Source organism: Lissotriton vulgaris, chromosome 7 (assembly GCF_964263255.1).
Source record: "Lissotriton vulgaris chromosome 7, aLisVul1.2, whole genome shotgun sequence".
Taxonomy (NCBI): domain Eukaryota; kingdom Metazoa; phylum Chordata; class Amphibia; order Caudata; family Salamandridae; genus Lissotriton; species Lissotriton vulgaris.
This window is the reverse complement of record NC_141695.1, coordinates 781,485,896-781,509,827: the sequence shown is the minus strand read 5'-3', so window position 1 is coordinate 781,509,827 and position 23,932 is coordinate 781,485,896. Positions and strand designations below refer to the sequence as shown.

The 23,932-nt window shown below is 41.1% G+C and overlaps 1 protein-coding gene across 1 annotated transcript in view; it reads right to left on the bottom strand.

Annotated features, from left to right (window-relative positions):
• Positions 1 to 23,932, bottom strand: part of LOC147702407 (uncharacterized) — a 281,334-nt gene that overhangs the window by 60,859 nt on the left and 196,543 nt on the right. Inside the window, exon 5 of the mRNA XM_086928790.1 lies at positions 8,087 to 8,225. Coding sequence (XP_086784916.1) covers positions 8,087 to 8,225 — 139 coding nt within the window. The remainder of the gene's footprint in view (positions 1 to 8,086; positions 8,226 to 23,932) is intronic.

Below are 23,932 nucleotides of genomic sequence, written 5' to 3'. Positions count from 1 at the left end.
GGGGGCCAATACTAGAATGGATACGCACAAACCAATCTGAGGATAAAAATGCACCCAGCCCGGGTACAACCGTAGTATCCACCCAGCCTCACACTGCTGTCCATATGTGTTCTGAGCAATGAGTGGTACAAATGGATCCGAGATGGGAAAGTTAAAGGAGTAGAACATAATGGCACTATTATAAGGGAAGAATACACTGTTAAGGTAATTATGTGTAGATGCTTCTAAGTAATCATATCTGCGATGCTGTCCTATGTTTTCATCATTACGTTTGTTGTAAAGGTTTAACTACAATGCATGCTATGCACTGGCACCAAGCAAATTATGTAATTTGATATAATGTGTGAAAAAATGCCAATAAACAAAAAAAAGATACAAAAAAAGGTGGGAATTTGCTGTTCTTGGTATAGTCATTACACACTCCAGCAGGCGATACTACAAATATGGAGCACAGCTGGCTCACTCTTCATGCCTCTGTGCACTTTACCATTGGTTCAGGAGATGCAGTGGTATGGGGCCCAGCACCGTGAGGGGCCCATTGAACCCTGTAAATTACTGTATACTAGCAGTCCAACAACAGTCAAATTGTTTTTTTTTCTTTGCTTGCACCTGGGCTCATGGCATCCATAGTTTGCTACTGGCTATTACCACTATGGACTCTCCATCCTTATTTTTCCAAAAATATGCATAAACCTGAGCTAGGTGTTACTGCTAGCACTGATGAAGAGTTTTACGTTTTGGAAAGAGAGTTGATTTGCTCAGGACCATGCACAGATCAAATAATAAGAGTCACTGCAACTTCAATACCTGAGAAGAAGCAAACCCTTCCTCTACCTCTTCTTGGTTCATGCAGAATTTCCTTCTCACTAAAATAAGTTTTCCATGTGTTTTATTTAACAACACAGTTTGCTTCCTAAATGTAACAGTAACATTAGATTTTAGTTTGTTGAACAGTACATACTATTATAACTGCAAGCGATTTGGAAATACAAAACAGACACACACACAAATTAACTTTTTTTCAATGTCCATTCTTAGTATCCAGTAAATTCTACTCTAGGGGGCCGATTATAAATGTCATTAAGAATGGCTCCGGTTGGGATTCGGTATTGCAAAATCTGATACGGAACCTTGTTTCCTACCAAATCGTATAGTTTTCCCAACAACAGATTACGATGTCCGGAAACTGTACGAGCAGTCCAAATTGGTTCTGAAAGGCATTGGGTCAGTCCGAGTCTTTCGGAGCCAAATCGTTCAGCTCAATGGGCACTGTCTCCGGACGAGCGACGACGATGACTGATTCGGACAGCTGTTCCGACTCCATTTGCCCGAGATGAACTGGCCTTCAGAATTCGTCTTTGGGGGCCTGTTGCAGGGCTCCCTTTACCCAAAGGCGACCAAATGTGGCCTGTGGGGGTACCCAAGGGACCCATCTTCCTAACCATGCACAATGTGGCAGGCACCATGGGGTGCCCGCCCCAGGGTACGAGGGTTTCCCCAAACACCCCTTTTTCCAATGGTAGCCTGTGTTCTCGGCCAGAACACAGGCTCGCATTGGAAGCAATGCGAGTCCGACCGAACGATGTTCGGAGGCATCGTAATCGGTCATCCGGACTAGCAGGACCCGATTCGATAAGGAAACGAGTTTGAAACCGATTAGTAGAGGACAGTTTCCTAACGGAATCGTAATTGGGCCCTAAGTGTTGTTTAGGATTCTCAAGCATAGGAAGAGGATGCCTTTAAAAAAAGAAGGGTCAAGGATGTTTTGCATTTTAATAGGCATACAAACAGTATCAATCTTTAAGCCTGTGATCTGCATGCTGCAGATGTCTGCAATGGATGTGCTAGCCATCAGTGCTACCGCACATATTTACTAAGACACAACAATAATGGTATATGTGTGTTAACGCAAAATGAGGATCAACAAACGTTTGGTTTAGAGGATCACCTAAACCTTTTGGTTTAGTAGCTAAAAGCACTTTTATTTTTAGAACATTGTATTGTGCATTTTGTGTTCATTGTGTTGTGGCTCACCATAGGAAAAGCTGTGATTCATTCGCTCCCCATGGCTCCTGCCACTCCAACCAGTCCACTTAAAACAAAACACACTGAGGTACATGAATGCTTCACATATTATTTCATCCTGAATTTCATAAGAGTATTTGTTTTTCCAAATGTTGTGTAGTAGTTTTTTATACAACATATGACACTTGGGCAGAGCATACCACAAACTGCACTGCATCTTGAGTAGAATTTTTGTATGTGTGATTATAATGGGATGTGATTGTTAGCTCTGGATTTGAGGCAGAATGCAGTGTCAGATTCACACAGGGCCTATCAGTCGGTCCTACAGGTATTCAGACTAAATGCACCTCCATTCTTTGACCTCTCAACAGACCATAGTGAGTGATGGTCACATGTGCAAATTGTAAATGTGGGAAAGTTTTTGGAGGAGTTACACAACAGGGCCAAAGGTAACAACATTCAGTGCTTATGGCAGGCGGGTGGTGTATGTATGGAAGGATGTTGAAGTAAAGAAGATGAAAAGAAGTATATGCAGGAAGAGAGAGGATTGTGCTGAAGAGGAAAGAGATGGTGTTCAACATATGCATATGGAATGTACATGCCTGTGTGAAAAATTCATGTCATTGCATGTGTATCTACACTGAAACCCTGTCTCAAGACCCTGTAACATAGAGCTGTATGGGTAGAAATGCACCTTTTTCACTCTAGTCATAAACAGATGTTTAGAATGGTATTGGCCACGGATGTATGTAGCTGCGCTCCCATGCATGGTCAGTTTCTTTGCGCACATAACCTTGGCTGCAGTGCACAGAGATATTGCACTGCCGCACATAGAGGAAATAAATTGGAAGGAACATTGGTCATAACTCAAAACATTTAAACATGGTCCTTCTATTGGTTCAGATTACATTAATCCTTATTGTTCATATATCTAGTTTTGTTCTATCATCTCCGGATGACATTAGCTTAAAGGTGGCTGATTAACTATTGTAAGTGACATAAAAAAACATTAGGGCTTCTGCAGCCTCCAGACCCAGTCAGCAGCTCTCAGGCCAGGGGCTCGACAGCTTTGCACTGTGCCAGAGGGGCCCCCCTGGAGCTCAAGCCACTGCGCACTGCAGGGACTGCGGGGTCTTTTGTTACGCCACTTCAGGTAATCAGATAGTGCTTAGATGTTATGAAAATATGCAAAAACAACAGTTGATGGACAGAATGCAGAACAATGTCATACATTCTCCCCAGTACAGAGATCTGGGCCTAAATCCATCGTTTTTTTGCACTCCACACTACCCCAGTTCAGACATGACCATATGCAAATCAGCCTTGACCCTTTGCCTCATGGGAACAGTCCAGCCCAAACTGCCAAGACATGTCTTCCCAGGACCGGAATCAAGCATCCTAGGACCGGTTTCTGGCTATCAGCCGTCTTCAGCCAGGATAGCTTGACTCCAGTGGCATGGAGAGCACGGGACTCACGTCTGAGCATACCCGTCCCACTCGGGGTGACAAATGCAAAAACAACAGTTGATCGACAGAATGCAGAACAATGTCATACATTCACCCCAGTACAGAGATCTGGGCCTAAATCCATCGTTTTTTTGCACTCCACACCACCCCAGTTCAGACATGACCATATGCAAATCAGCCTTGACCCTTTGCCTCATGGGAACAGTGGAGAAGTGTGGCTCACTGGTTAGAGGAGGCAGACCTGGAAGCAGAGGTCAGCCCGGGACCAGGGTTCAGTTCCCGGCTCGGCGGGGTCTTGAGTTCTAAAATGTCCATGTACTCGACAATTCTCTCTCCGGTGCCTACTCGATTCACGGGTTCACACTCTGCGACTCTGGGCAATAGCTTGTTTAATCTCCACAACGGCCCCTCGCAGTGGGATGCCTAGCTTTCACCTTGCGGATACCCTGCCGGCATTATCTCACAGGGGAATACCAGGACGGGTTCCCTAAGCAAGCGCTTAGAAACCGGTCGGTGATTTGCGCTATATAAATTCCTGTACATTTACATTTACAACAGTCCAGCCTGAACTGCCAAGACATGTCTTCCCTGGACCAGAATCAAGCATCCTAGGACCAGTTTCTGGCTATCAGCCGTCTTCAGCCAGGATAGCTTGACTCCAGTGGCGTGGAGAGCAGGGGACTCACGTCTGAGCATATCCGTCCCACTCGGGGTGACAAGTGCAAAAACAACAGTTGATGGACAGAATGCAGAGCAATGTCATACATTCACTCCAGTACAGAGATCTGGGCCTAAATCCATCGTTTTTTTGCACTCCACACCACCCCAGTTCAGACATGACCCTATGCAAATCAGCCGTGACTCTGTGCCTCATGGGAACAGTCCAGCCCGAACTGCCAAGCCATGTCTCCCTGGACCGGAATCAAGCATCCTAGGACCGGTTTCTGGCTATCAGCCATCTTTAGCCAGGATAGCTTGACTACAGTGGCGTGGAGAGCACGGGACTCATGGTTGAGCATACCCGTCCCACTCAGGGTGACAAATGCAAAAACAACAGTTGATAGGCAGAATGCAGAACAATGTCATACATTCACCCCAGTACAGAGATCTGGGTCTAAATCCATCGTTTTTTTGCACTCCACACCACCCCAGTTCAGACATGACCCTATGCAAATCAGCCTTGACTATGTGCCTCATGGGAACAGTCCAGCCCAAACTGCCAAGCCATGTCTTCCCTGGAACGGAATCAAGCATCCTAGGACCAGTTTCTGGCTATCAGCTGTCTTCAGCCAGGATAGCTTGACTCCAGTGGCGTGGAGAGCAGAGATCTCACGTCTGAGCATATCCATCCCACTCGGGGTGACAAATGCAAAAGCAACAGTTGATGGACAGAATGAAGAACAATGTCATACATTCACCCCAGTACAGAGATCTGGGCCTAAATCCATCGTTTTTTTGCACTCCACACCACTCCAGTTCAGACATGACCATATGCAAATCAGCCTTGACCCTGTGCCTCATGGGAACAGTCCAGCCCGGACTGCCTAGCAATGTCTTCCGTGGAGCGGAATCAAGCATCCTAGGACCGGTTTCTGGCTATCAGCCATCTTCAGCCAGGATAGCTTGACTCCAGTGGCGTGGAGAGCAGGGGACTCACGTCTGAGCATATCCATCCCACTCGGGGTGACAAATGCAAAAGCAACAGTTGATGGACAGAATGCAGAACAATGTCATACATTCACCCCAGTACAGAGATCTGGGCCTAAATCCATCGTTTTTCTGCACTCCACACCACTCCAGTTCAGACATGACCATATGCAAATCAGCCTTGACTCTGTGCCTCGAGGGAACAGTCCAGCCCGAACTGCCTAGCCATGTCTTCCGTGGAGCGGAATCAAGCATCCTAGGACCGGTTTCTGGCTATCAGCCGTCTTCAGCCAGGATAGCTTGACTCCGGTGGCGTGGAGAGCACGGGACTCACGTCTGAGCATACCCGTCCCACTCGGGGTGACAAATGCAAAAACAACAGTTGATGGACAGAATGCAGAACAATGTCATACATCACCCCAGTACAGAGATCTGGGCCTAAATCAATCGTTGTTTTGCACTCCACACCACCCCAGTTCAGACATGACCCTATGCAAATCAGCCTTGACCCTGTGCCTCATGGGAACAGTCCAGCCCGAACTGCCAAGCCATGTCTTCCCTGGACCGGAATCAAGCATCCTAGGACCAGTTTCTGGCTATCAGCCGTCTTCAGCCAGGATAGCTTGACTCCAGTGGCGTGGAGATCAGGGGACTCATATCTGAGCATATCCATCCCACTCGGGGTGACAAATGCAAAAGCAACGGTTAATGGACAGAATGCAGAACAATGTCATACATTCACCCCAGTACAGAGATCTGGGCCTAAATCCATCGTTTTTTTGCACTCCACACCACTCCAGTTCAGACATGACCATATGCAAATCAGCCTTGACCCTGTGCCTCATGGGAACAGTCCAGCCCGAACTGCCTAGCCATGTCTTCCGTGGAGCGGAATCAAGCATCCTAGGACCGGTTTCTGGCTATCAGCCATCTTCAGCCAGGATAGCTTGACTCCGGTGGCGTGGAGAGCACGGGACTCACGCCTGAGCATACCCATCCCACTCGGGGTGACAAATGCAAAAACAACAGTTGATGGACAGAATGCAGAACAATGTCATACATCACCCCAGTACAGAGATATGGGCCTAAATCCATCTTTTTTTTGCACTCCACACCACCCCAGTTCAGACAAGAAAATATGACATTTATTTTTCATGTGCTCTAATTTGCTGACAAAATGTTAGATTTGCTCACAATACCATAAGTCTGCAGATTCTGTAAATTCGTGTGGGAAAATAATGTATAAAAATCCTCGCCTCGATTTGGGGGACTGCCAGAGAACATGTTCCTGTTCTGCTAGGAATGCTGTCTGTTACTCTCTTGATTTTGCTACCCACGTGGGACTTGAAATAATTTCACATTTTTGCATTCTCGGTATAGCCTTACACTAAGATCATTTATGGGATTGACTCTTAATTCTGTAATAGAGCGGTTCAATTTTGTCTATTCATCTAGAACTCAATTATTGAATAAGCCCATTTATTTATTGAAATTGTATTTTCTGATTTTTGATGCTTTTGGAGGTGCCTTAAATCAAGCACGCATTTCCTCCTGAAATTGAGCTTTACCACCATCTCCAATGCAGAAAATGTGGGAACTCTAATTCAGGTACATTTTTGGGTATCTAATATTTTGGAATACCACTTAACTATGTGTGGGGTCGGATGGGTGTGATGTAAATTTGGGGTGAGGTCGAGTAAGTGGCCAATATTTTGAGGGGAAACATTTTGATTTGACAAGTATATTTCATTTATTTTCAGGGTTATTATTTTGACAGCAGTTTCGCGGGGTAAAGAAAATATCTAGAAAACGAACCATCTGTGGAAGGTGTGACATTCAACTTCCCTGAAAGACGACTCATACCCATAATCTTAAAAATGTTTGCAGATGGTGTTTTTCACAATATTGATAAGAATATCACCTGGGGTAATATTTTAAATCCTTATTCCAATGTTATTTATTATTGTAACATCTGAAACGGAATTGTGATTGTAAATGTATTGGCTCTTTAAACCTAAGCATATTTCTTTCCTAAATGAATTGCACGACCCTATATGATCTAGTTTGTGAATGAGTGGTTTAGTCTATAACTCTGGGTATAATACTGGAATGAAATGAAAAGCATTTAATACAACGAAAAATAGAACTTAGCTGATGACAAACACTGAATAACCATTATATTTCAGTAGGTCTTCTGTTTTAGTAGTCACCAGCAGCTCACACAGAGAAATTCTGATCTCTTTGCACAACTTTAATGCAACAAAAAAACAAAACAGGGGTGCTGCCCTATCACGTTCCTACTCAGCCACGGGCTCATTTCTACTAACAATTTTGAAATCATCCACTTCAGCACTGTACCTGGCAGCCATCTTTGGTCTTCAGCTGACATCTGTAGCCCACCTTAAAAAAGTCATAGACTTACACACCAGCATCTTCAAAATCAACACAGCAACCTCAAAACTGCTGCCAAGCCCCTGTCCTGTCACAACGTGACTAATGGTAGAGTTGTTGACCTACTGCAAATCTCAGCAGTGAGACAAGAGCGGAGAAAACATTACTTCCACAGTGTCGAAGCACCACTTGTCTTGCTCACAGGTCAATTCAAGTCAATAAAATCTTTATTCGGTCTCTTTAAACAGATCATAAAAATCACCATTTGAATTAAAACCCCATAAAATAAACTAGTACAAAAGATAATTAGGATCATTTAAAATCATTTAAAATCAAGATGGGCTTTGAATACCACATGAACCGGGATCACTTAATATAAGTACTTATAGTTCTTGCTTACACCAATTATAACATCAAACAGCTTTGCACCTTTCTCTTTCTCATACAGACCCACAAGAAGATAGCAACCGAAAAACAGATAAAAGGGGCATGAAGAGATTTTAAAAAATACAGTGCCACAGGTCGAATTAAAACACTTATACATTTATTTTATTACCTTAGATTGTGGGATATGGCGAAAACCATCAATTTCATAGTTGTACAAGGAATTAATCATGGTGTTCACTGAGAAGAAGTAGAACGAGGTGCGGTTGCCAACATCTTCAACATAGTTGTCCAGAATGGCCCCATTAACTCTTCAAAAGAAAAAGGCAGAACTCATAGCTCAGAAATCTGTTTAAGGTATATACTAGTGTGAAAAAGTTGAGTAAATAAAGATATGAAATGAAAAACAAACATTTTAGCAGGAACGGAACGAGAAAAACAAAAAACACAGTATAGATAGACGGAAATATTGTGCAATATTCATGTTAATAATTACACAGTCTTGAATATCCCAGGCCATTGAGATGACAAGTATAATGGTCTATCATCTAATTTTAATGTAGTAAAGTTCATATCACATTTAGAAACAGAATAAGCATTTAATTAGTGGCTCTTGCCATGCTCAAGCCTCACCCCCTTCCTTGCCTCGATCTTGCACGTCTGTACTTAAGTCCATCTTTCTCTAAGTAAAGGGCAGGATATACTGTCTATTTGTGTATGTGTTTATGTATGAATCTGTCCCAGTAATTCCTGCTCGCTAATAAAACAAGGAAGATATTTTCAAACAAGACCTTCCACAAGAGTCCATGAAATTTACAGCGCAACTGAAATCATGCTAAAAACCTGAGGATGTTTATTTCAAAAACATTTAATCCTGCCTAAACACTCTGAAAGGGACATCCCTTATCAGGCTACTAAATTCTTTTGAGGTTAGACTGTGTCTACTGGGTCTATCTTGGGCTTCACTCCTAATCCAGCATCATTCTGCCTGATTTACCAAAGAGCACTCATGGTGGTTCTAAAACTACACTGAAAAGCCCTTATTTCTACCCCTCTTTCATATTCATAGGCTCCTACTAAACGATTTAGTTTTGGATCTGATGAATCTTTGAGAACAGTTAACATTGATCAACCAGAAAGGAAGAACATTTTAGTTGATAGAAATCTGTAAAGGAAACAAAATCGAAAGCGCTAGGACTAGGCAATCACTCACTAAATTCCAAGACTCTGGAAATCTGACTGATTTACTGAGACACTACGCACCTTTCCCCGCCAACTTCTCCTTTTCAGAGAAATATGATAACTTAGATCATCAAGACATTCCTCATACTGGAATAACTTGATCATTCTGTCTTTTTTCCGCTCTTGCAATCTGTTACTTTATCTTTTTGTTATCTTTTTGTTCTTGTTCCTACACTATTTCCCCTGGTTGTATTGTAATTTTTCCAGTCTCTGTCTTCAGGCCAGGATCGTGTTCATAAATAAAGCATGCTTTGAAATAAAGCATATCATGTCCGATCCCCTTTGCTGTCCTTTTGGTTCCTTGCACCCCTCATATCACGTGTTTCTTGTCACCTGTGGTACAAGTTGAATAAATGATCATCAGATGGTGCTGGCCTGAACAGAACACATCATCCCTTACCCGGAACAGGGAAGGGCTTACTTGGATCTTTTGAATAGATTTTCCACTACTGCAGGAGATTTCCTTGAAGTGAGTAAGTTAATGTTACAACAGAACCCTCCTAGTGAGGAATGGTACAAAGCTAGGGCTTGCACATTTTTCCTTCTCTCAGGTGCCTTTGCGTTCCACCTAACTATCATAATGAGATCACATTTATTTGACCACACAAAGCCATCCAATAATAAATACCTTCTCCATTTCCCTTGTTCCAGACCATAAGCGGTTCTGGCTCTACTCACCGCCACAGATGACATCCGCACCCTCCTCGACCATGGCCACACCACGGCCCTGATCCTACTTGACCTCTCTGTGCCGTTCAACACCGTCTTCCACCGCACACTCACCATCTGACTCCACGGCGCGGCATACAGTAATGAAGGATGTTGTATCCTGCCTGAAGCTCAACTCGGAGAAGACAGAGGTCCTCATCATAGGACCCTCCCCTTGTGCATGGGACAGCAACTCGTGGCCCACCTCCTTCAGCAGCCCTCCCATCACCAAGGACCACGCCCAAAACCTCAGCATCTTACTCGACTCCTCCCTCCCCATGCCGTAACAGGTTACCGCCATTGCGTCCAGAAGCTTCAACACCCTCTGCATCCTCCGAAAGACCTTTAAATGGATCCCCCCGAATCAAGAAAGACAGTAACCCAAGCACTCATAACAAGCAGACTGGACCATGGAAACAACCTCTATGCCAGGATCAACAAGTCTCTGCTCCGCAAACTCCAGACCATTCAGAACACCACAGCCAGATTCGACCTCTGCATCCCTCGACACAAACACATCACCCAACACCTGCGGAACATCCACTGGCTCCCCGTTGAGAAGTGAGTAACCTTCAAGATACTCACCCACTCCTACAAATGTCTCTACAACACCAGACCCCAATACCTCAACAAGAGAATCTCCTTATACGTATCTAAAAGAAACTTCCGATCCACCGACCTCGCCCTCGCCGAAACCCCACGCATCCGCAGAGGCGAATAGGTAGAAGAGTCTTCTCCTACATTGCTGCCATGACCTGGAACGAGCTCCCGATCGAAATCAGATGTGCCCCATCCCTGAACATCTTCAGGAATACACTCAAGACCTGGCTCTTTGTCTGAACGGAGCTGCTTACCCCCTGCACCTTGAGACCCTCACTGGTGAGTTGCACGCTTTATAACACCCTGATTGATTAATTGATATTAGGATTTAATTTCCGGTGTCAATAATATTTTACATTCATATGCATTTAATGAATATTTTTACTTGATTGACTAACCAATGCCTCTCTTCTTTCTTTGAGGACTTCTAGCTTATAAAATGAGGCTTCATGATTTGTACTTTGTATCTTGTCTTGTGCAGATTTTCCTGTGTGGATTGTTTGTTAGAACTGAAATCCTAGGCGTGGTATTCCCCCAGACATTTTGCCATTACATTTTTGGCTGAACTAGTTTTAGTTGGCATTGTGACTGTGTGAAGTTTTGTCTTTAAACTTGATCAAATTGGCATGCACCCAACTGGCACATTTCATTTATTTATAAGTCCCTGGTAAATGGTTCTACCGTTACCCAGGTCGTTTAAATTAATGCTACAAGTGGCCTGCAGCACATATTGTGCCTCCCACTAAAGTAGCACTGTAAAACATGCCTCAGGCTTCCCAAAGCAGCCTGTACTGCAATTTTAAACTGCCATTTTGACATGGCAAGATAAACCTTTTGCTAGGCCTGAACCTTCCTTTTCAATACATATAAGTCACCCCTAATGTAGGCCTTAAAGGCTCATAGGGTGAGCTGCATAGTATTTAAAAAGTAGGACATGGTTCACTGATAGAACATCGATGACAAAAACATCGATGCTAAAAATATCAGAAAAAAATATATAGAACACAAAAATATCGACTACCATACCTACACAAGTAGGTACAAAAATATAAAATAAAATAATGTATATTCATTTTGACAATATTAATTAAATGTAATAATCATTTTTGCAAAATATTGCAAATAAACTAAATTAAATAAAATAAACACACAAACAATAATTTATATATATATATATATATATATATATATATAAATAATTTAAAATAAAAAAAAACATTCTAGAAAAAATTTAAACATTAAACTATGAAAACATATTTAAACTTAAATTGCCCTATACAATCAGTGCAACTGTAGGAAAAATGTTGGATAGAAAAATAATAAAATTTACTATTTCAACTCCAGTGTGTGCAACAGTAGGGAGAGTGTTGGATAGCGGAGGAGTAAAAATTACAATTCCCACTCCAAACAGTTCCACAGTAGGGAAAGTGTTGGATAGCGGAATGGTAAACATTACTATTCCCACTCTGGATAGCGGAGGGGCATAAATTACTATTTCCACTCCACTGAGTGCAACAATCGGATAAGTGTTGGATAGCGGAGAGGTACAAATTAGTATTCCCACTCCACTGGATGCAACAGTTGGATAAGTGTTGGATAGAGGAGCGGTAAAAAATGTATTCCCACTCCAATGAGTGAAAAAGTAGGGAAAGTGTTGGATAGCGGAGGGGTAAAAATTACTATTCCCACTCCATAGAGTGAAACAGTAGGGAAAGTGTTGGATAGCAGAAAGGTCAAAATTTCTATTCCAACTCCAGTGAGTCCAACAGCAGGGAATGTGCAGAATAGCGGAGAGATAAAAATTACTATTCCCACTCCGGTCAGTGCAACAATGGGGAAAGTGCTGTATAGCGGAGGGGTAAAAATTGTTATTCCAACTCCAGTGAGTGCAGGAGTAGGGAAAGTGCTGGATAGCAGAGGGGTAAAAAATATTATTCCATTCAGGTGAGTGCAAAAGTAGGGAAAGTGCTGGATAGCGGAGGGGTAAAAATTACTACACCATCTCTAGTGAGTGCCAAAGGGGGGAAGGTGCTGGATAGCGGAGGGTTAAAAATTACTATTCCCACTCCAGTAAATGCAACAGTAAGGAAAGTGTTGAATTCCGGAGGAAAAAAAATACTATTCACACTCAAACACTAAAAAATATATATATATATTTAATAAAAAAGAAAGAAAAAAAACAATTAAAAAAAGTATATATTAAACATAGAAAAAGAAAATGTATTATATTAATAACATATAACAAAAACCTACAAATATTATATAAAATAAAATAATAAATACATTTACAATAAAATAATTCTTTTAAACTAGAAAATATTTACAAACAAAAAAATTAAAACAAACATAAATGTAATTATTTTATTTCCTACCCTGTAACACCACACCAATAACAAAACACTTCAGAATTTTTATTTAAATGTTTTTACATAATTAATATAAATAATAATCAATTAAAAAAAATTATTAATAAAAAAACTAATAAAAATTAATTGACTACACAACTTTAACACTATAATGTCCACAACACACACCTAAATTAAACTATGAAATAATAAAACACAATTAAAACTTATTTTAAAATTAAAAACTATTACTATTAACAACTAACAATTAAATATTTAAAATGTATTTAATACCCACCTTACCCCTTTAAAAGTAGAAACAACACATAAAAAGATAACCTATAACCCAAAATAAATTTCAAATATTTAACATTAACAACTATATATTAATTATTTCACAACAAATTACTTCCCACCCTTCACTACTATAAAAACAACACTCACCTGAAATAATTACACAATTACCATAATTAATTACTAATTCATTAAGATTAGTTAACAACCAATTATTAATTCATCAATTAAAAATAAATTACTCCCCACCCTTTACACCTATAAAAACCACAACACACACCTAAAATTAATTACACAATTTCCCAAATTATTTATAAATAATTAATTAAATGTAATTAACAACCAATTATGAATTCTTCAATTAAAAATAAATTACTTTCCACCATTTACACCCATAAACACCACAACACACACCTAAAATTAATAAGAAAAATTCCCAAAATTAATAACCAATTAGTAATTAAATTAATTAACAACCAATAACTAATTCTTAAATAAAAATAAATTAATTCCCACCCTTTACAATTATAAACACCATAACACAAATCTGACATTTATTGCACAATTACCATAATTATTTACCAATTAATTAATTAGAATGAATTAACCACTTATTAATTAATAAAAAATAATTTACACACTTAACTCTGTAACATCTCAATTAAACAAATATTAATAAATAAAAATTATTCAATAAATGTAATATAATTAATTACTTCTCATCCTATTCCCCTACAAACATACAACCTGCTACGGAACTAAAAATGCAAAATTTAAATAAAAAATATTTAAAAAATATGATAATTAAATTACTTCCCACCCTATTCCCCTCTAAACCCACAACCTGCTACTGAAATAAAAGCTCAAAATTGTAATAAAAAATGTATAACTACTAAAACTCTGCACCGTAGGACATGTGTGTTTAACTTTCGCATGTCCTGGCGGGGAAAAAGTCCCAAAATTGTTTCTCACTACTGTATGGCTATCTCTCCGTAAGTTAATACTGAGTTTTTTTTATACACTTAATAACTGCTAACTTCAGTTTGGGACAAGATAGAGCAATGCTGTTTCCACTGGAATTAATTGTAAATTAAAATCTCCTTTTGTGGTAAAGTCTCATTTAAAGTTACAATTCTAAAAGTACCACTTTTACAAAGTTGCCTCTCCCGCAGCTTAGACAATTATTCTGAGAGATACAGACTGTCACCACCTGCTATATCACACAAATAAAATGTGAACATGCATTACATGAAGAATTCAATATATCTTTTTTCTTATATATAAGACCACGCCAGGTGATTCATTGGATTTGACAGAGGGAGTAGTGAGTTGTCGTTATTGTATTGGTTACAGCTAGATAGCTTTTGTGACACAGAGCACCAGCTATCCAATTTAAAATTCTTATGAAGTTTCCCTTTTGTTTCTCTACAGACAGGCATTTTCACCAGCTCAATTTCTGAGGAGAACTCTTAGGGTAAGAGGTTGAAATACAATGAAGGTCGCAGGATCAAGGAACTTGGACTTTAAACTTTCCTAAATAATTTTTGGAAGGGACATATGATTGATTATTAAGGCCCAAGCATAACTTGTTGTCCACACCTTGCCCACTTTCACATCTAAAATGGGAATCTAATTATTGTGAGGGATTCATTTTCTTATGTGTGTAATATTTTGGACTGGTGATTTACTTCAATGCTGTTTGTTATCAAAAAACGTTGAAACGTGTTTTAATTTATTTGCTTAATCTTGCAACAATATGCTATCACAAATATTTGGGAGAGATGCACTTATGGTTATTCACTTTGGTGAGAGCATGTCATTTAAAAGGCTTGATGGAGCACAGGCTCCATGCAATGTTATTCACAGTTTATGAGATTACAGTAATGTTGAATTCATATGCTTCCACGATTCTTATATGTAAGATAAAAGATTTATTGAATTCTTCATGTAATGTATATTCACAAGGATTTGTGTCCTCCCATGTTTTGGCTTCTTGGCTGTCACCTGAGGGCACTCCAACTAAAGAAAAGGTGAAGATACATACGTTTTGGGCTCCTTGTGGCTGCAAAGTGACATATTTGTGCAGAGAATTGACCGCCCACAATGACTGTCACCATGAAGCCCCACTGTGACCTGCTATTTGCACCGACAGTGAAAGCCTGTGTTGACCTCCGAGGCCAGACTGGCCGTACCAGGGATCGGGTGTTTCGCCGGGAGGCTGGAAGGGTGGGGCCAGTTTTGTTACGGGGCCATTTGAAGCAGTGCAGCAGTTCTAAAAACACCTGCTTCAAAGTTCATTGTATATAATGCAGTTTCCAGGCAAAATTGAAAGTGTCAAGTTAGCCCTGTGGTTAATGTACCTGGTGGAAAGAGATCAACGTTTTGTCTCGTGGCAATTTTGACTGATCTAAGGTAGCACAGAGGGCTAATATGCCTGCTGCAAAGAACATCTACCATGCAAATCACAGAACAGTATTTTATGTGCATTGCTTAGTGGGTTACTGCTTTTGTCACAGAGATCCTTTTGTCACTGTGATGTTAATAAGTTACAATTGTGATCTTGCACAGTGAACTATGAACTGCCATCAAAGAGCTGTATGCAAACTGCTTGGTTCAGGATAGAAAGTTTGTTTTAGTACCCAGTCTTTCATTATCCTAATGTTGTCAAAAATGGTTTGTTTGGGTAGAAATAAATTCTTATTAGTAAAGTCAATCCTAACCACTGTGTTACATACTGAATTCTGAGTAAGTGCTTCTCCACACCAAGCACACTTAAAAAGTGCTTACCAGTATAGATGAAATGTGAATCCTAAACCTTGTAGTCCCCTTGTCTTATGGAACATTTTCTATAAAATAATTTACACACATATGATTTATTGTCTCTGTATCTGTGTGATGTGAAGCACTCCAACACCACAGACTGCTATGAGCCTCTATAAAACACATAAAAAACATCTGAAAGAGGGGCTCTGGTGAGATGAGAGGCTATGTTGGAGGGTGATAGTAAGGCAATTACTGAAGAGCCCTCCAAAAAATGTTGGATCCTGGTGCAATGTAAGGTCATCCTTTACTAATACAATTGAATATATAATGAAAAATGTGTTGCAGAATGCACCATTATTGCCATTTTTCTCCACATTTTCTTGGGGGGAGAACCCCCTCAAAATCCCCTCGCTCGCTCTTTATGCACCGTATGGGGCTGGTCTGACAACATTTGCCAGGACTGCTTTGGGTTTCCAGTCTGGCCCTTTTGACCATCAATGCAAATCTCCTGCGTCGACCATTTTCTCATGCTACAACAGTCTCCATCCTTATTCCAGACCTGCTCCTAGAATGACAACCTCCAGGTGGCCTAGCCATGGAAATGGCATCTCTTTGAGCGTATCTGAGAAAATAACACTGGATTGGGTGGCGGTCGCCAGACAGTTTGAGGGGAGCGGGTTATTGAAATGGTTGTTCAGGTTTAAGGTGGAAAGGATTTTGTTGACAGAGTCATCGTCGTAGAGTGAGAAGTCGGTCCAGTGTGGTTGATTCTTAGGTGAGGCCTGTAGAGGCACAGGGGAGGAGGCGGAAGCGCAGAGTTTGGTAGCGAGAGTGAGGCAGAACTAAGTTTGTTACCTAAGGTTTTGATTTTGTTTGCGAAAAACTAGGAGAATTTATCGGAAGTGATGAGAGACTTGGGGTTTTCTTTCGATGTTTTGGCCAATTTGTTCGATTGGTGTTTGACCAACTCGAAGAGTTTGCGTGGTTTGTTCTAGGCATTTCCTAGTTCGTTTCTGAAGAACTCTTTTTTTGAGTTGAGGATGTTCTTGTTGTATGTATTTCTGGCCTGGCAGAGAAGTTTTAGGTGAGCGGCCGAGGGGTGCTGTCTCCAGATTCTTTCGGCTTGTCGCAGGGATCTCCTCTCATTGTTGAGGGAACCAGTGAACCGTGGGTTTCTATCTTTGACTTGAGTTCTTTTTAGATTAAGAGGGGATAGGTCATCCAGAATGTTTGACATAGTTGCAGAGTAGGGATCATGGAGGTCACTGACCGATGTGATATGTGGGGGGGAGGTCAAATTTGCTGCGGACCTCAAGTTCCTTGCGGTCCAGGTTCTTGGTGTCTCTGACCTATTAAGAAATCCGACCACTCGCATTCAGAAATCTCGCCAGGAGGTTGATTTTTCTCGCTCATGCTCGCCAACTAGACCTTGGTGAGTGCAAACAAAGAAAAAACTCTGCTCTGCTTTGCGTAGCGAAATTTTTGGGAACTCTCTGTGCTTCGCGGACCGTGGAGTGCGGAAAACTCCGCAAACTCTGTGAACGGAACGGAGCTCGGTGGGCAGTCAAAATATCGATTTTTAAATATCAAAGCACAGTTATATCGAGTTTTAAATATGTTAGGGACAAAATATCAAAGTCAAGAATATCTACAACCAGAATATCGAAGTTAAGGTAAGAAATATCAATGTTGCAAATATCGATGTTAGTAATATCGATAGTTAAATTATCGATGTTAATAACATAGATTTTTATATGAGTGTTATGTATTTTAGTATGTATTTAATATTTATGTGTTCTATATTTTTTGTTAAGTGTTGTACTGTTTTTTTAAATATATGTATACATTTTTTAGAAATTAGTAATTTTTTTAAAAGTAAATTTTGCATTTTAGTAGCGAGTTGTGGGTTTATAGGGGAATAGGGTGGGAAGTAATTTAATTATAGTAAATTAAATAATAATTTTTAGGAATTATTAATTTCTTTTAATTAAATTTTGTGTTTTGTTTCTGTAGCGGGTTGTGGGTTTATAGGGGAATAGGGTGGGAAGTAAATCATTTTTAATAAAGTAATTTAGAAACATTGAGTATTGAGAATTATTTTTTCAGTTAATAAATTATTAATTTGTTATGAATTTTTATTAAATATTATTGATTGGTATTGATATTTTTTTGTTAATGTATTGTTAATTTGTTATACATTTTTGTTACGTATTATTTATTGGTATTGATAATTACATTTTTTGTTAATTAACTATTAATTGGTTATTATTTTTTATTACGTTATTTATTGTTATTGATAATTATTTTTTGTAATCATTAATTGCTAAATATTTTTTATGAATTGATTATTGAAAATGATTAGTTATCAGTACAATATCACATTACAGTTCAATTTACGTGCACCACAGTACCTCGTTATACATAGATTACAATTATTTGAAAATTTGGAGGGTTACTGTTTTCATTTTCTCTCATTGCCAAATCTTTTGATAGAATGGTTTAAATCTCCCCTTAAATACTGGTCAATATACATAGATGACAAATATTAAAAAATTGGGCAGATCACTGTTTCTATTGCTCTTCATCGCCATATCTTCTGTTGGAGAGGTATAGATCTACCCCCTGTATGCATTCCACCCACCCCATTTCCTATCCCACTTCTTGGGGCAGCCCGATGCTTGTAAACCTCCTTCTCTGCAATCATGCAGCAATCTATCTCTGCCACCCATCCCACTGTTAATGGCCGTGTGTTGGAACCTCAACATTGCTATAGCTCGCTTCACCAACAAGTATCCCAGTGCCACCCATTGGTGCTCCAAGTCTGTCATGTCGGTGGCTTCCCATATGTTCAGAAGCCCCATTCACGGCGACAGCTGAAGGGGCTTACCCAGTGTGTCTCTCATTTTGTTAGTGGCACCGTCCCACAGAGGACATATGATGGGACATTCCCACGGGACGTGGTAAAAGGTGCTGTCTTGGACGCATCCTGTAAGGCATAACGCATCTTTTCAGCTTCCTATTTTGGCCAGGAGTACCCCGGAGAGATAAGACCTGTGAAGTATTTTTAGTTGTATGAGGTGAGATTGGTGTTTTATTACAGTCTCCCTTGGGACATTAATGCAATTTGCCAATCTTGGTCGTCTAATGGCCCTATGTCTGTTTGCCATCGTTCTCGAAGAGCCTGGAAAGAGTTAGGCAAATCATTACTGAGTTTAGCCCCCTTCAAGAGTGGTTCCGAGAGCAGGCGGTCCTCCAAGGGGGAGGATTCCGGCAAAGAGGACCGGTCTGGAACGCAAGTGAGAAGGGCGTGCCTGATCTGCAAGTATCGGAAAACCTCACCTGGTGCTAGGTCATATTTTGTATGTAAGTCCTTAAATGTGAGGAGCTTTCTCCTACCGATCAAGTCTCCTATGTTGGGTATGCCGTTGGTGTCCCATTTATCGAACCCCGCATGGTTACAAAGTGATCCCAACCTCTAAGAGTACCACAGCGGTGTAGCTTTTATGAATTTATCCGCCCATCCCAGGCGCTTGTAGCCTTATGCCAGATGGCCACCGTTTGTAACAAAAGTCCCAGATATCAGCCTCTTCGAACCTTACTGTAAAGAGCACCCAGATATCCCTCCCCCTGTTTTGTATTGTTCTAGGTGAAATGCTGGGTTTGACGGGGAACCATAAATCCAATGGTTGACAGCTACTAGTTGCGAGGCCCAATAGTAGAGGCGTAGGTCTGGGAGGGCAATACCCCCGTTGTACCACCCCTTTGTTAGCTTCCGGAGGGCGATGCTAGGTGCTTTCCCGTCCCATAATAATGTACGGAGTTCTCCTTCAATGGTGGTAAAATAAACATCAGCGAGTGGGAATGGGCAGTTTTGAAGTATGTATAAGAATCTGTGTAGTGCTAACATTTTAAATAAGGCTGCCCTCCCCAAGAAAGATTAGGGTAGCGACCTCCAGTGTTTGCCATCTTCTTGTAATCGCTTGAGGGGGCCCTGCGGGTTGTGATATTAAAACCTTTTTGGGTCTGGTGTGATATAAATGCCCAAGTACCTAAAATCATCGGTGGACAATTCTATTGTATAGCCGCGAGGTAGTCGGTTGGGGGGCCGTGCAAAATATATAATACAGATTTGGACCAATTGATGGTATATCCTGCATATTTGCCAAAGTTGGTAATAACGTTAAATAAGCTATTAACAGAAGCTCGAGGGAATGCCAAATATATTAAGATATCTTCAGCGTATAACTATATTTTGTCCTCTTTATCTTCGCTCCATCTCAGTCCCCGTATTGAGACATCTTGTCGTATGCAGTGTGCTAACGGTTCCAGGATCAGTGCAAACAGAAGGGGGGACAAGGGGCATCCCTGCCTAGTCCCCCTCCGTAAAGCAAATATACGGCACGTGTGATTGTTAACTCTGACTTGACCCAACAGTTCGGTATAGAGCAATGCCACCCATTGTCGGAATCGCGTACCAAAACCAAATCTTGTCAATGCTTCGAAAAGGTAACTCCACTCTATTGAATCAAACGCCATTGTGGCGTCTAACGATAATATAACTGAGTCTTCTTGCAAGTATGGATGTCTGCTGAAGACATTGTGGACACAGCTAATATTTTAGGCTGTATTCTGGACCGGTACTAACCCTGATTGGTCTTTGTGGACCAGGGATGGGAGAACTGCAATAAGACGAGACGCAAGAAGTTTAGCTAATACCTTGGCCTCTGAACTTATTAAGGAGATGGCCTATATGAGCTACAGTGAGATGCTGGTTTACCTAGTTACCGTATGACAACTATAGAGGCCAGACTTTCATCTAAAGGAAGTACTCCCAGCTCCAGACTTTCATCATACATGTTTTTGAGGTGAGGAACCACTTTAAGGGCCATCCCCTTGAGGAATTCAATTGGAATACCGTTGGGCCCCATTGCCTTCCCGGAATTAATGGAAAAGATGGCCTTGCAGATCTCTTCTGCTGTTAGGTCTGCGTCTAAGCATCCCTATCACTTTCTGAAAGTGTAGGTAGGTTCATTTCTTCCAATAGTTGACGTGAGTCGTCAGAGGAGGTGGTGGGCTTGGAGGTATAGACTGCCTCCAGGTGATCCGCAAATGTTTCTGCTACTGCCCAGGGGTCTGCTACTTGCCTTCCATCTTCAAGCAAGATCTTGGGGACCCATTGTGTCTCCTGATCTTGCCAGTCCAGCCATGCTAACATCTTACCCACTCTTTCACCAGTTAATAGACTCAATGGCGTGTATGAAGAAGTCTCGCCTGGGTTTTTTCGCGTGCTAGGGCCTTGTATTCTAGCTGTTTGTATTGGAGTTTGTGGGCTGTGGTCTCAGTGGGAGAGGTATTGTGCTCAATCTCTAAGAGGAGCAAGTTGCTTTCCAGTTGGGTCAATTCTTCATTTTGTTTACGGATATATCCGATCTTTAGTGCCAGACCTCACCCCTTAATTACTGCCTTGTAGGCCTCCTAAATAGTGTTTGCTGAATCAACGGATCCAATTTTTTCAGTAAAGTAATGATCTGTATGCTCAGCAAGGTCCTCTTTGATGTCTGGGATAGTAAGAATCCAGGGAATGATGATTATGGGGCCTCTGGTATTTCACTGGTGAAAGGTAAGGCCAGCCCTGAGGGGAGAGTGGTCAGAGATGACTCTTGGGAGCCCCTGGGAATGTTGGAAATGGCCTATGTCTGCAAGGGCCGTGGAGAAATAGTCAATACGGGACTGACTTTTATATGCGTTGGAATAGTGTGTGAAGTGAGCCTTATCAGGTTTCAGTACGCGCCAGATGTCCACAATTCCCAATAGCCTAGGAGAAGTCAGCCAGGTATGTACTACGCCGGGGGGACGGTTTTGAGGGCTGTCTGTTGATTGTTTAGTCTATTATCATATTGAATTCTCCTCCCAGTATGAGAGTGCCCGGGAGGAGATCTAGCAATATCTTGCCCAGGTCTTGCAATGCAGTTTTTCCCAGAGCCAGTGGAAGATAGGTGTGGGGATGTACTGTTCTATATGCACTGTATCTTTAAGAGCACAGGTTTCTCCACGAGCACCATGACGCTCGTGGAGTCTCCTGTGTTCTCATGTCTGGAACTCCCGGACGGCAGTTGCTGCCGGGAGAGCTGTTGTCTGGACCATAATAAAGGACCGTGCTTTCATGACCATATAGTATCGTCATCCTTTCACTGGCGACGATGGTCCAGTACTCCAACTCTCTCAAGAGTTGTCAGTAACTCATCTAAGGAAAACGGAGCAACCGCGACGTCAAGCGAGAGAGAAAGCAGAAGAAAAGAATTTCAAACGGAACAACGTCAAGCCGGTATCTCCATTGAAACGTGAGTCTTTGACCCTGCTGTGGCAATATTGGGCTGTGCTGTCACCCCCGAATTAATTAATTCAACTAAAGCGCATTACCGCTGTTAATTAACTAAAGCGCATTACCGCTGTTAAAAGGATTAGCGCGAGCGCTGCTTTGAAACCCAGCGCGAGCGCTGCTTTTGAAGCCCAGCGCGAGCGCTGCTTGTGGACATTCTTTAATTGACGCGTTTAAAAAGATAAACGCGAGCGCTCCTTCTAAATGCTCAGCGCGAATGTTGCTGCAGGACATTCTCAATTCCATGCGTCTTTACCTTGAAGTGCGCTACCATGGCAACATAAGCGCATTGTGACGTGCACATTGTCATAACAAAGCAAAGCGAACTTCAACTTGTATTACAGCCTTCTTTATGATGTCAATAATTATCAATTAACAAGTGAAAACAAGGAATAACATTTCTGCAGAAGAAGAAAAACACAGCACAGCAAGCATTATCACAAAATAAATAAACAATTGCACAGCAGGCATTCTCACAAACCACTAAATACCTTAAGTATTTAGTAGACCTAATAGACTTGAGTTACGTTGTTTGGTTTTGAGGCAGCAGCTCCCCACGCAAATGGAAAAGGTAGCCTCGCCACCTCCCTTTTTGCAATCTCCAGGTCCTCCCCCCATGCCCTGGAAACAGTGGAAAGCTACATTTGACGCATACATTGAAGCCATCGATGGTGATACCTTCACATCAAAAAAGAAGAAGGCCTTATTAGTATATAATTTGGGACCTGAGGGAAGGTCCATTCTGGAAACATTACCTCTTGAAGAAGTGAGAATATCCATTTCAAGTGATGATGGCGATGCGCAAATATTAGACGAATATGCTTCTCTAGTCAAGACATTGGACAAAAGATTCAGTCCTAAACGGAACACTGTGTTGGAACGTCACAAGTTTTTGCAACGAGCACAATTACCAGGAGAGTCCATAGATGATTTTGTTGCAGCCTTAAGGATCCTAGCAGTTAACTGCAACTATAGAGAATTCAGAGATGAAATCATTAGGGATCAACTCATTGAACGCACTCATGATAGAAAAGTGCGTGAAAAACTCTTATCGTCTAATGACCCTGATCTAGAAACTGCTTTGACTCTGGCCAAATCTGTTGAGCATTCCCAATATTGTTTAAAAGAAATGAGTACTCCTACATCTCCTCTGGCCACTCCAACAGAATCTTCTGACATCAGTGCCATCAGCACCAAAGCAACAGTCAGAATTCCAGAACGGAGGACATCTAACCCGAATCGTTCTCAAATTCCTTCGTTTTCCAGTTCCAACAAGCCTAGGAATGATGCGCAAGGATTATCCTGTTATCGATGTGGGAGTAGATCTCATTTAGGAAATTTCAAATTTTGTTTCGCAATTAATCAATCTTGTTTTAAATGTGGCAAGAAGGGTCATTTAGCACGTATGTGTAAGGCAACCGGAGTTCAGAAAGGTTCTTCACAAATGGTGAAAAGTATTGATGAACGCTTACATGTAGATGAAGAAGATGAGCATTATGAATTGCTAATGTTGTCTTCTTCTCCCATGAATGCTGATGGTGTTGTTGAGATAGCGACCATAGATGGATCTCGAAGACGAAAATCCCCTGTTTGTTCCATTAAAGTGAATGGCGTATTGATCAAATTTCTAGCAGATTCGGGTTCTCCATTTTCCATAGTTAATGTTAAGGATTTAGACATGTTAGAT